A 14,044-nucleotide genomic window follows, 5' to 3' on the forward strand; every position below is an offset into this window, starting at 1 on the left:
CCTGATATGTATATAACAAATTAAATGAGGAATCAAATTGTATCTAATCCATCTTTCATTGTAATGACCATTCAGAGAATAAAATTATAATAGTTGTAAGGAATAAGAAATAAAACTGACAAACCGTTAAAGATTGAAATTTCTTTATATCCTTACAATTTAACCTAACCAATTTTCCTCGTATGTCTTCGAATTTACATATTGTAATAGTTAGAATAACAGTAATATCTAATTGAAGAAATTACTTCTCTGTCACGTACTTTTATCATATGTACGTACATATATATGATATACATATGACGTACGTACATATGTATATATATAAAACTTAAATATTAAAAAAAATATCAAAGAAAGATGCAGTTCAACTCCTTTTTTTAACTGCTTCCCAAGTTAATGTATTTCATAGTATTAATGTATTAAAAATGTATTTTTATGTATTTAAAAAACGTTAATGCATTAAGAATCAGAACTGAAACCGTAAAATCGGGATTCGAACTGATTCTCCTGGTTTCTTAATTCAGCCATATTGCCATGGACGAAATTATATTATTTTGTCGATTCGTCGATGCTACTGCCACGTGCTTTAGCGGCTTGAGCATCGAGCCGATATCGTAGAAATGACGAGAGCAGCCGAACTCTGCCAAACCAGCAGAGCTCACACGGACACGTGGGACAACGCGCTTGTGTTAGATGAAACAACTGCGGTAGGGGAGTCACTGGGACGTCGTGGGACGTTGTGGAGAGGGTAAAGATTTGTCCCACGTCCCACGGTTCTGGCATCACTGACTACAGACTGTAGTCTACAGTGTGTAGTCACTGCGGTAACAGAAGATTGTTTCGATACCAAGGATTGTAAGTACAGTAATGCTTCGAAATAAGCAAGTGGTCTCTGCTTCGAAATAAGCAAGTCGCTATCCCCTCTTCTTTGTTTGAAGTCGCCCGCAAAGTGAGAGGTACGAGAAACGAGTGAGAGGTCCATGAAAGCGCGAAGCCGATGTTTAGGGTAATAAATTTCACGCTCGACTGAGTAGTGACATCGATTAGTAGAAGAAGGATGGAATATATATAATGCTTTCTCAGTCTGGTATATTTGCTTCGAAATAAAGCATAGTGCGAGAATGAGAGGGCATGTTATATTCTATCCTTGTCCAAAAAATAACATCGCTGCTCGGCCGATCACTTTATGATTTGCCGCTACCTCGGATCTCTCACTCGTTTCTCGCGTTTTCTATCGTCCCGTTTCAAGAACAAAGTCAAGCCGAATAGCTACCTGCTTCGAAATAAGCAACTGTTCGGTCCCGAGCCACTTGCTTATTTCGAAGCATTACTGTATACACATATGCATACCACTTTGCGTACAACCTTTAGCTCAGCGTTGCCATGGCAAAGTTTATTTATATAAACTTTCGAGTACCTGATCAACTTTATGAGTATATTATATTATTAAATATGGGGAGTTGGGGAACATTGATAAAGTCATCATATCTCCTCATGTAAAATATCTAAGGTTATTTATCCATGCATAAATGAATTACAATATTGTTTAATATATGAGATAATGTATGATATAATATACATACATACATTTTGTTTTTACTGTGTATAAAAAAAAGAAAATATATTCTTACTTAAAACATTACTTAAATACTAAAAACTTAATACTGAATTACTTAAATTACTAAAAATTATTTATAACTACTTTTTAGAAATAATACTTCTTTTATAAACACCGTTTACATTTGGGTGTCTCTCATTAACATGAAAAACTTTCACTCGATCCTATATAGCTGCTGGCACTGGTATTAGTAAAAGTTCATCTTCACGCAATAAAAGAATGTTGTGAATGACGCAACAAGCTACCACGTATTCAGCAATTAGATCGATTCGAAACATAGGCAAGCAATATAATAAACTACGCATACGGCACACGGCCTTATAATAGTGCGAAACATCTTTCAACAACAACTCTTGCAAACGATTGACGGAAACTGACATTTTTTTGTGCAGCGGTTAAATGTCCGTTATCTTTAAACGGAACCAAGAGATGTTGATGTAATTCATACCCAGAATCTCCAACTAAATGATTATCAAAAGGAAATTTGCTGTCATCATTTAAATATTCAGCAACTTCCGATTGTATGAAGACTCTCTGGTCATGAACTGATCCTAGATGACCAACATAACAATGAGTAATCATTGCCCTGTGATTACACACCACCTACAATCAATAAAAAAATTAAGAATACAAGCATAAATAAAATTAATACATAACTTTTATAGATATTGTAGTAAGAGTCTACCTGAAGTTGAATGGATTGGTATCCTTTTCGATTTATATAATCTTTAGAATTTTCTTTAGGTACTTCAATTTTAATGTACGTTCCGTCTATAGCGCCAATCGTTCATATAAAACCACTATTTTCTTCAAATTTACGCATTGTAAGTTGAGCTTCATCACTCGAAGGCCAAGAAATACACTGAGGAACCAGGTTGAACAATGCATGTGACTAAGTAGATTATCAACAGAAACTGACAATTCATTTGCTATACGTTTTAAATTTTTAGTTAGAATGCCACATTTTCCTTTTGCATATCTTAACAGCGTATAGTATCCTATACCTGTTTTATTTGCTAAATCTTTTACAGTATATTTCCGCCTTAATATCCAGCTTCTTATATTCTCTGCTATTTGGTACCTTATCGAGATAGTAGTATTCTTTGCCATGTCACTAGCGATTTTGCAGAAATAAATATTACACAGGTTAAGATGAATTTTTCAGCAAATATTGACGTCAAACTTCTAGTTAGTATCTAGAAATTCTATCTGTCTACCTTTCACAACTAAGGCATGTTCCACATCGCTAATATAGGTATTAGGGCTATTCAAAGGCTTGCAAGCATCTATTAAAATTCTTAAATCTTCACCATTCAGGTAACTCAATATTTTTTCAGTACAATAAGTTGGTAATTCAAGAAGGCTTTCGCAGAGAGAATGGAAAAACATATTGCATTGTTCCAGTAACTTTTTTTTTTCTATGCCCCTCCTAAATCGACCATTTATTACACTAGCATATATTGGAAATTTCGTTTTATAATCATCTGATTTCAAGGCCTGTACTATATTTTTATTCCTTGCATATATTGCTAATTGACTTATACTCTTTGTCAGGATATCGTAAAAAGAAGTATTGCTACTATCAATCTTCTCGCCTGTCATAATTTCTATTTCTGCTTTACATTCCCTCTGAAAATTGCTAAATTTACTATTGTCACTAATTTCATTGTCACTAATTTCCATGAGCCCAGTTTCATAGAAATTAATCGAACTTAAATTTCTTGCATTTACGTATAAGCCTGCAGTTTTTACTTTAACTATGTACTGTTTAAGGATCTCAGCATATCCTTCATCATAATCACGATCAGGCTCATAATAATCACGATCAGGATCATAATAATGACGATAAGGATCATAATAATCACGATCAGGCTCATAATAATCACGATCAGGATCATAATAATGACGATAAGGATCATAATAATCACGATCAGGCTCATAATAAACACGATCAGGATCATAGTTATTAAATTGAAGATCATATCTATCCTGTACGTATTGATCATATCTAATCATAGCATATTCAAGTGGCGTATAACCACCTTTACTTATAATGTTGATGTCAGAACCATATTCTAGAAGAGCATTAATAATTTGTGCATATCCTTCTTCAGAAGCAATATGAAGTGCTGTTTTACCATACTCATTTCTAAAGTCAACTTCAGCACCAAATTCCAAGAGAATCTCAACAATTTGCGAATGACCGTTTTTAGCTGCAATATGAAGTGCAGTTATTCGACCTTTTCGTGTAGCGTTGACGTCGGCCCCTTTGTTTAAAAGCATTTTGCTAATTAGCTCATTTCCTTTCTGAGCAGAAAGATGGAGCAGTGTCATATCACCTTCTACTATATAGTTAACATCTGCATTGTATTCCAAAAGAGCTTCAACGACTTTTGTACATCCATTCTTAATAGCAGCGTGAAGTGTTGTTACTCCATCTTTAGTTTTAGCATTAACATTAGCCCCTTTACTTAGCAGCAATGCAGCAATTTCTCTCTCTTTATCAAGAGCAGTAAAATATAAGGCTGTTCTTCCACACCCATCAGTAGCGTTAATATTAGCATCATGTTGTAAAAGAATTTCAACAATTTCTTTGCATTTCTTTTTAACAGCAATACTTAGTAACTCAGGACTATCTTTTATACCAGCTCCATTAGTTAAAAGTAGTTTGGTGATTTTTACATCAACGTTTTCAATAGCATAAAATATTGGAGTTTTTTCACTTGCATCTTTAGCATTAACATTAGCTCCATAGTTTATCAATAATTTGGCCATTTCCTTTTGCTTGTTGTTGGCTGCACTATGTAGAGGCGTGAAACCTTTTTTACATGTTGAACTGTGTAACGTATTAACATTAGCACCATACTTCAACAGGTCTTCAACAATTTTCAAATATCCTTTCCAAACAGCAGTATGCAGCAATTCAGGATTATTTACATCTTTAGGATTAACAGTAAAACCATGTTGAAGAAGAGTCTCAACGATCTCTTTTCTATACCCGTATACTGCGGCTTCAAGAGAGCTTCTGTTGCTTTGATTATTAATATCAGGACAATACTTTAAAATATCCTTAACAATCATTGAATATCCTTTTTCAACAGCAAGATACAATGCAGTTTTGCCATTCTTATCCTGGGCATCAACCTTAGCCCCATGCTTTAGGAGTAGATTTACAACTGTTTCATGTCCTGCTTTAGTGGCCATATGAAGTGGCGTTAAATTATCCTTTGCGTTAGTATTAACATCAACACCTTTATCCAAAAATAATCTAACAGCTTCTTCGCTACCTCCTACAGAGGCAAAATGTAGTGGCATATACCCTTCCCACCCTTTTAAAGTCCATACAGAATAAATATAAGCCCCATGATTTAGAAGATCTTTAGCAATCTGTACATATCCTTTCACAGCAGCAATGTGAAGTGGAATTATACCGTAATTGTCTATAGCATCAGCATAAGCTCCCTGATTCAAAAGTAGTTGAGTAATTTCCATGTTTCCAGTTCGAACCGCATCATGCAGCGCAGTGTAACCTCGTTCATTTCTAAAATTAACATCAGCACCTCTATCTAGAAGCAGTTCAACAATTTCTCTGTTACGCTTCCTAACAGCTAAATGAAGTGGACTATCAGAGGGATTCTTGTTTTTACTGTTAACTTTGGAACCATTTATTAAAAGTAGTCTAGCAATTTCTGTATGTTCATTTGCAATAGCATCACGGAGTAAAACGTATCCTTCTGACCATGCTTGTGAATAAGATAGACCGTAAACATTGATTAACTCGCATACTCTTTTTAAATCCCCATCACGAACCGAAGAAATTAAACTGTAGTTTATATTTGATCTGCCTAGCATTATGTGCTTATGTTTATACACGAACAAAGACGAGCAAAATCCACAGTGTTACAGATCCAACAAGACCAAACAAGACGCTTTGCTTTTGTTCTGGTAGAGTCGTGAATTTGTGCCTGTGACAGCCGGTGTCGAAGTCGGTAAAGAAAAAAACGCCTTCAAGAAAATTCTCAACGCCGCCTTTATCAAATCATGCTTGCTGTTCATTTATTATATTTAAACAGATTCGAATAACTTTTGTCAACATTCATTCCTTAATTAATCCTCAAACCGAAAAGACATATATGGTTTTATTATTCTATTTCAAGCATATAATTATAATTTAAACCACAGCCGACTCTAGTACTAGCCGTGCTGAAATAAAAATGGCAACACCGCGGGAGTCAGGTCTGAATATATCAACACCTACCCTACTCTATCTGCCTCCCGGACTCACGGACTCTCAGCCAATCAACGTCGTCAGACTCCCGACTACTCTCTGGACTTCACATAACCTTTTTGGTTTCGTTCCAATAATTTCGCTTGTTTCAAGGTTTTTATTAACTTATATACACGTTCATCAATTCTTAAATGTTTCAATTTGATCCAAAGATGGTTTCATTTTGCTTCATACCTAAATTTTCTTGAAACCACTGTAAATATTTCAAATATCATGCTTCACAACATCAATCTATTTTGAGAGTACACAAAATATATATCACATTTATAACAATTTTATACTACCACATTACTTCTATTTGCCATAGTTGCAACGTTTATATATTGTTTATACATAATTAACACAAAATAGTGTATATTACTACAGCTTTTAATTAAAAAAGACGTTAATTACAATTCCGAGCACAGGACTTTGTTTTTGAAAATAGGACTCCCGATTGTCACGTGAGCGGTGTTGCCACGTTGTTCAGCATGGCTAGTACTAGAGTCGGCTGTGTTTAAACTCAAATCGTTCAACTTTAATATGGGCTGAACTTTGATTCCAGGGACATAAAATTATTGCCCTTTTTTCTTGCTCTTTAGTAGTTTTTGACACGTAGAATCCATAAATGTAGGTCGTAACTTTAGGAAATTAGCGGTTCAAAAGTTATGAGTATGTAAAGTTTCACGTTTTTAGGGTATTTTACACGCTACTTTGACGCCATGTTGCTTCCATCTATTATTTGATTGGCCCGCATAGATGAGCATTCGGCGGCCATTTTGGCGGGATAAATCAAATGTTTCATTTGAATTTGTTTTCCACGATAATGATTTCGCCGACCGCCTGTGCGAGTATTTATGGCGTCGATTTTGCCGCAAAAATAAAGTCGATATGATGGAATCATTAATGGAGGCAATTAAGAAACAATATATTTTTAAATAAAGTAAGCGGAAGTATTAGATTAGGTTAGGCTATATACTTAAATCCGACCGCCGTCAGGCAGTCGGCAACGCTTTCGTGATATAATAATACTGTTGAAATGTAATAATTTCTTTTAAAGGGCCCTCTTTAAAATTTTTAGGTTGGTAGTATGATACATAGGAACTTTGAAAGCTCATCTATGCGGGCCAATCAAATAATAGATGGAAGTAACATGGCGTCAAAGTAGCGTGTAAAATACCCTAAAAACGCGATCTTTACATACTCATAACTTTTGAACCGCTAATTTCCTAAAGTTACGACCTACATTTATGGATTTTACGTGTCAAAAACTATTAAAGAGCAAAAAAAAAGGGCAATAATTTTATGTCCCTGGAATCAAAGTTTAACCCACGTCGGGGTCACCAGAATATGGAGTTTTAATCCATATTACAGTTGAACGATTTGAGTTTAAATTATAATTATACATATATTTGAAATAGAATAATAAAAGCTTACATGTTTTTTCGGTTTGAGAATTAATTAAGGAATGAATGTTCACAAAAGTTATTTGAATTTGTTTAAATATAGTAAATGAACAGCAAGCATGATTTGATAAAGGCGGCGTTGAGAATTTTCTTGAAGGCGTTTTCTTTTTTACCGACTTCAACGCCGGCCGCCACATACATACCTACTTACATGAAGCTAGCCGGAAGGAATAATAAAATATGATTATTTCCACAGCCGACTCTAGTACTAGCCATGCTGAACAACGTGGCAACACCGTTCACGTGACAATCGGGAGTCCTATTTTCAAAAACAGAGTCCTGTGCTCGGAATTGTAATTAACGTCTTTTTTAATTAAAAGCTGTAGTAATATACACTATTTTGTGTTAATTATGTATAAACAATATATAAACGTTGCAACTATGGCAAATAGAAGTAATGTGGTAGTATAAAATTGTTATAAATGTGATATATATTTTGTGTACTCTCAAAGTAGTTTGGTGTTGTGAAGCATGATATTTGAAATATTTACAGTGGTTTCAAGAAAATTTAGGTGTGAAGCAAAATGAAACCATCTTTGGATCAAATTGAAACATTTAAGAATTGATAAACGTGTACATAAGTTAATAAAAACCTTGAAACAAGCGAAATTATTAGAACGAAACCAAAGAGGTTATGTGAAGTCCAGAGAGTAGTCGGGAGTCTGACGACGTTGATTGGCTGAGAGTCCGGGAGTCCGGGAGGCAGATTGAGTAGGGTAGGTGTTGATATATTCAGACCGGACTCCCGCGGTGTTGCCATTTTTACTTCAGCACGGCTAGTACTAGAGTCGGCTGTGTTATTTCTAATTTTTCTTAGTGTATTTCGTTTGTAAATCGTTTGTGATTGATTGTGAGTCTATTTTTAATGTTTGTGACAAATTAGTTCTTTTGTAATTATCAATTTTATTTTAGTCATGATGTGAGCCGGAACTTTTTAGTAATTTTTTATAATAAACAGATTTTGTGATAACTGATAACTGTAATTGATTGGAAATCGTTTGTAATTTACAAATATATCATTTTCATTGTTTGTGAGTGAATAATTTCTTAATTATCTACAAGTTTGTTTTATAATAAATAATTGTAGTGCGCTTGCGCAAAATATACTCAGGACTCTTGCCAATGCCAATGGAGAGCGTATCGGCGCGTTACGCATAGCGGAAATCGTTTAAATTTTCTGTTTCATATTCTATGGGCAAAAGTTCTTTTAATTTTTTGGAGCAACTGTCATTGTGCTGAAGATCTTTTATAATAAAATAAGTTACCAAGCAAAAAGTATTTGAAGGAATTATGTAATAACAAAAATAACACAAGATAAATATTAGATAAGTATTTATTAATTAAACGATATTGTATTGTCGTGATCAAGTGCATCAACACCACATCGGTATAATAGGACTCGTTTGGCAAAATTTGTATGGAATAATGAATGAAAAAAAGAAAAAAATAATAGGGCTGAACTTTACCTCAGGGGCCCAAAAAATTATTTTTATCTTCTTGAAGTATTTTACGAGTAGAATCTAAAAATCCTAGTTTTAAGGCGCGGAATCCATCGGTTCAGAAGTTATACGTGTGTAAATGTGAGCGTTTTTAACGTATTTCACCGGTTATTTCGACGCCATATTGACTTGTAGCTTGTTACCGTCCAATCACATCCAATGAGTGGAGTCGCCGTCGGTAAAACAGAATTACATGAGTGGCGGCCGTTTAGACGAACATTTGAATGAGATGTCTTTTGTCAAATTTTAATAAAATGTCTTTTGTTACATTTTTCACGTGTTTTGTTTTACTACCTGTAGCTTGCATTGTTTCTCCGCTTGTACCTCGTAATTCTCGTCTTTTCCTAAAGTTTTCCTTTATCATGCAAAGTATTAAATGGAATTTTACCAATTTGCCTCAGTCAACGGAAGCGGCTGTTGCATGGGCTCGCGAACATAGATTATTGCGGGTGACTAAAATGTGCCGTGTTCATCGGAAGGCGATGGCCGAATGATGCTTGTTGGAAATCGTGAAGCGGCAACATTAATTCCCATAATTAAAGAAAACGTTATCGCCGGTAGTGAAATTCACACCGACTGCTTCAGAAGCTACGTAGGACTTGCTGAAGAAGGCTTTATTCACAAGTCAGTAAACCATAGCGTGAAATTTGTAGGTAAATTAGTCTAAACTTTGCTTTCATTCGATTTCTATTATAATTTGCATTTTTTACTATTTCTAGGGTTAGGGTTAGGGTTAGTGTTAGAGTTAGCCCTTGAGTATAGCACACCCGGTATACCTAAGGTTATTTTTTGTTTTATAAATAATGCCCCCTCGGATTTGATAGGAACTGATGGTACTCACACCCAAGAAATAGAGTCCAATTGGCGGCCAACAAAGGATTGGATGCGGGATAGAGCTCATTTTCATGACGAAGATTTTGCTCACCGTCTTTGCGAGTACCTGTGGCGTAAGTTCTGCCGTCGAAATTAAATTGATTTGATGGAATTAATGATGGATGCCATCAGAAGACAATATACTTTTTAACCGCTTGAATTAAATAAGGTAAGCGGAAGTCGCCAGTATTTTTAATACTCATTTCTACGGACCAATCACATTACAGATAGAAGTCAATATGGCGTCGAACTAACCTGTGAAATACGCTAAAAACTCTCACTTTTACACACGTATAACTTCTGAACCAACGAATTCCGCGCCTTAAAACTAGGATTTTTAGATTCTACGCGTAAAATATTTCAAGAAGGTAAAAAAAAAGGCCATCATTTTTGGGCCCCTGAAGAAAAGTTCAGCCAAATGATTTATTGATCAATGCGTATGAAGTGAATTGTTAAACAATTTTTATAATATGCAGACCTAACTTCACCTGCGGGTGTCTGGGATACCCATAATCATGCTCTCTCGAGAACAAAGATATGTCCAGTCTTTTTGTATTTGTAGTCACTATTTCATATTTATAAAGGTTTGGTTAGGTTGTATAAGAATTTTGTGTCTGTTGCGTTAGTAAATTGACAGTAAATAATAATGGCAGTTCCGTCAGTTTCGTTATCAACCCGAAATAAAAAGCACTTTTTGGGAGTACCGGCACCATTGGGATATGTTGCTGGTGTTGGAAGAGGGTAATGTATAAAAAACTATAATTTTAGTAATGTAACCTAGTTCGCTGACATAATACATCAAAACATTGATTTCTTTCTTCTTTTTAGAGCTACTGGATTCACGACTAGATCTGATATCGGTCCAGCTCGAGATGCTAATGATGTCTCGTAAGTATTTCATCGAAAAAGAATTTGTATCAATGAAAACGTGCTATTTTTTTGTTTTTTATCCTGGTGTTACATTTTCTTTGTAGAGATGACAGACATGCTCCACCTACAAAAAGAACAAAAAAGAAAGAGGAAGAGGAAGAGGATGAAGAAGATTTGAACGATTCTAATTATGATGAATTTTCTGGATATGGAGGTTCTTTATTTAGTAAAGTAAATATTGATTGTAAATATCCCAGAATGATCATTAAATGTATTCTGTACTAAATTATCAATATTCTGCAGGATCCATACGATAAAGATGACGAAGAAGCTGATGCTATATATGAAGCTATTGATAAACGAATGGATGAAAAACGTAAAGAATATAGGGAAAAAAGGCTTAGAGAAGAACTAGAAAAATATCGTCAGGAACGTCCGAAAATTCAACAGCAGTTCTCAGACTTAAAACGAGAATTAGTAAACGTAACTGAAGAAGAATGGAAAAATGTTCCAGAAGTAGGTGATGCGAGAAACCGGAAACAGAGAAATCCGAGAGCCGAGAAATTTACACCCCTGCCAGATTCTGTTCTCGCAAGAAACTTAGGTGGCGAAACTTCGACTAGTATCGATCCGTCTAGTGGTTTGGCATCTATGATGCCTGGTGTAGCAACACCTGGAATGTTAACTCCTACGGGAGATTTAGATCTAAGAAAAATTGGACAAGCTAGAAACACTTTGATGAACGTCAAATTGAATCAGGTTTCTGATTCCGTGGAAGGGCAAACTGTTGTTGATCCTAAAGGTTATCTAACAGATTTGCAAAGTATGATTCCAACTTATGGTGGTGATATCAAGTAAGTTATGCAAAATATTAAGTGCTTTAATATTTCCTTCAATTGAATATATGTACATATATATTTATTTCATATATTTTGTTTAGCGACATCAAAAAGGCCAGATTATTATTAAAATCCGTGAGAGAAACGAACCCCAATCATCCGCCAGCATGGATCGCGTCTGCTCGTTTAGAAGAAGTTACAGGAAAGGTACAAGCTGCTCGAAATCTGATAATGAAAGGGTGCGAGGTAAATCCTACGTCAGAAGATTTGTGGCTAGAAGCAGCTAGGCTTCAACCACCGGACACAGCTAAGGCGGTAATTGCACAATCCGTACGACATATACCAACGTCTGTTAGAATCTGGATAAAGGCAGCGGACTTGGAAACAGAAACAAAAGCTAAAAGAAGAGTGTACCGCAAAGCTTTGGAACATATCCCAAATTCGGTAAGACTATGGAAAGCAGCTGTTGAATTGGAAGAGCCAGAAGATGCACGGATTTTACTCAGTCGAGCGGTCGAGTGTTGTCCGACCAGTGTAGATCTATGGCTCGCTCTTGCTAGATTGGAAACCTATGATAATGCAAGGAAGGTGCTCAACAAAGCAAGAGAAAACATTCCGACAGACAGACAAATATGGACCACCGCTGCGAAATTGGAAGAAGCAAATGGAAATAAACACATGGTCGAGAAGATTATTGATCGAGCGATATCCTCGCTAAGCGCGAACGGAGTTGAAATTAATAGAGAACACTGGTTCAAAGAAGCAATGGAGGCTGAAAAGGCTGGTGCTGTGCATACTTGTCAAGTTATCGTCAAGGCAATCATAAGTTTTGGAGTAGAAGAAGAGGATAGAAAACATACGTGGATGGAAGACGCAGAAACGGTAAGATATTTAACACGCATTTGCGTCTACTGTGGTATAAATTATTATTCATTTCTTAACTGTTTTAGTGTGCTCAACAAGGGGCATTGGAATGTGCTAGAGCTGTTTACGCCTACGCATTGTCAACGTTCCCTAGCAAAAAATCAATCTGGCTACGAGCAGCTTATTTCGAGAAAACATATGGAACGCGAGAATCTTTAGAGTCCTTGCTTCAAAGAGCAGTTGCACATTGTCCCAAAAGCGAAGTACTTTGGCTTATGGGTGCAAAATCGAAATGGCTGGCGGTACGTAAAATTTATAGAAAATTCAACTTTATATAAATATCTTTGTACATAATAATGTTTTCTTTTTTTACAGGGTGATGTTCCAGCAGCTAGAGGTATTTTGTCACTCGCGTTTCAAGCAAATCCAAATTCGGAGGAGATATGGTTAGCGGCTGTGAAATTGGAATCGGAAAATTCTGAATACGAAAGAGCTAGACGATTGCTCGCTAAAGCTAGAGCATCCGCGCCTACGCCTCGAGTTATGATGAAAAGCGCAAAATTAGAATGGGCTTTAAACAACCTCGATGCAGCATTGAAGCTACTAAAAGAAGCCTTAGAAGCATTCGATGATTTCCCTAAATTATGGTTAATGAAGGGTCAAATTGAAGAACAACAAGGCAGTTTGGATAAAGCTTTAGACACGTACAACCAAGCTGTAAATTTCTCTTTATTAATTTCACAATCACTTAGAGATTTAATTGTTACTCATACTTTTCTTATTTGATTTCCAGATAAAGAAGTGTCCGAATTCAATTCCATTGTGGCGATTATTGGCACAATTAGAACATAGAAAGGGTCAAGTTACCAAAGCTCGATCGGTATTAGAAAAAGCACGTTTGAAAAATCCGAAAAACGCGGAACTCTGGCTGGAAGCTATTAGAAACGAATTAAAAAGTGGAGGTGTCAGAGATATGGCGAATACATTAATGGCGAAAGCATTGCAAGAATGTCCTACGTCTGGTTTACTTTGGGCTGAAGCGATTTTCATGGAACCGCGGCCACAAAGAAAAACTAAAAGTGTCGATGCTCTGAAAAAATGTGAACACGACCCTCATGTACTTCTGGCAGTATCAAAGTGAGTATCTAATAATTTCATGTAACGTTTGTCTATACTGTTAACAATGTTTGATTATTATGAAAAACTTAAAAATACTTTTTAGATTGTTCTGGTGTGAACATAAAATCACCAAATGCAGGGACTGGTTCAATAGAACGGTTAAGATAGATCCAGATTTGGGAGATGCATGGGCTTATTTCTATAAATTTGAATTGTTAAATGGAACAGAGGAGCAACAAGAAGATGTAAAGAAAAGGTGTATTGCCGCTGAACCTCATCACGGTGAAAACTGGTGTAAAGTATCAAAGAATATAGTGAATTGGTGCTTAAGCACAGATCAGATTTTAGTATTAGTTGCAAAAGACCTACCGATTCCAATATAATATTTAATAAAATAGAGGTTAAGTATGTATTGTACATATATTTTTTAAGTTGTATTAGAGTAAATAAACTATTAAATTGTATAAATGAACGCAATTATCACATATCTCATTGAAAAAAAAGTGTGCAGAATGCAGAATATTATTTCTTTACATTTGTTCTGAGTAAATCTATCTTTTTTTTTTTTACCAGACCGTGCTATTTTCAAGTACTGGTAACACCCAACGGGACTGCCATATGACGCGCAG

The 14,044-nt window shown here is 35.5% G+C and overlaps 2 protein-coding genes across 3 annotated transcripts; one reads left to right on the plus strand and one right to left on the minus strand.

Annotated features, from left to right (window-relative positions):
* Window positions 1-2,079: 2,079 nt before the first annotated feature.
* On the minus strand, window positions 2,080-5,504 carry LOC143305992 (uncharacterized). Of its 2 annotated transcripts, XM_076691527.1 has the most exons (3): window positions 5,405-5,504; window positions 3,661-5,159; window positions 2,080-2,221 (listed from the first exon to the last, which is right to left on the minus strand). In XM_076691527.1, exons 2-3 carry the CDS (start codon window positions 5,108-5,110, stop codon window positions 2,211-2,213), a joined length of 1,461 nt encoding a protein of 486 aa, XP_076547642.1. In that variant the 5' UTR covers window positions 5,111-5,159; window positions 5,405-5,504; the 3' UTR covers window positions 2,080-2,210. The 2 variants fall into 2 exon arrangements, with proteins under 2 accessions (XP_076547642.1, XP_076547641.1); XM_076691526.1 differs by having other exon boundaries at window positions 3,661-5,504.
* Window positions 5,505-9,950: 4,446 nt separating this feature from the next.
* Window positions 9,951-13,880, plus strand: Prp6 (pre-mRNA processing factor 6). The gene is made up of 10 exons (XM_034337566.2): window positions 9,951-10,091; window positions 10,200-10,464; window positions 10,552-10,611; window positions 10,698-10,824; window positions 10,897-11,447; window positions 11,534-12,314; window positions 12,383-12,598; window positions 12,672-13,013; window positions 13,090-13,433; window positions 13,519-13,880. Exons 2-10 carry the CDS (start codon window positions 10,370-10,372, stop codon window positions 13,796-13,798), a joined length of 2,796 nt encoding a protein of 931 aa, XP_034193457.1. The 5' UTR covers window positions 9,951-10,091; window positions 10,200-10,369; the 3' UTR covers window positions 13,799-13,880.
* The last annotated feature ends 164 nt before the right edge of the window (window positions 13,881-14,044 follow it).

Source organism: Osmia lignaria, chromosome 13 (genome assembly GCF_051020975.1).
Source record: "Osmia lignaria lignaria isolate PbOS001 chromosome 13, iyOsmLign1, whole genome shotgun sequence".
Classification (NCBI taxonomy): Eukaryota; Metazoa; Arthropoda; class Insecta; order Hymenoptera; family Megachilidae; genus Osmia; species Osmia lignaria.

Coding starts and splice junctions, on each gene's coding strand:
- LOC143305992 (XM_076691526.1), bottom strand. CDS start 5,470: ATGCTAGGCAGATCAAATATAAACTACAGTTTAATTTCTTCGGTTCGT.
- Prp6 (XM_034337566.2), top strand. CDS start 10,370: ATGGCAGTTCCGTCAGTTTCGTTATCAACCCGAAATAAAAAGCACTTT. Junction 10,465..10,551: donor GTTGCTGGTGTTGGAAGAGG/GTAATGTATAAA, acceptor TCTTCTTTTTAG/AGCTACTGGATTCACGACTA. Junction 13,434..13,518: donor GTACTTCTGGCAGTATCAAA/GTGAGTATCTAA, acceptor AATACTTTTTAG/ATTGTTCTGGTGTGAACATA.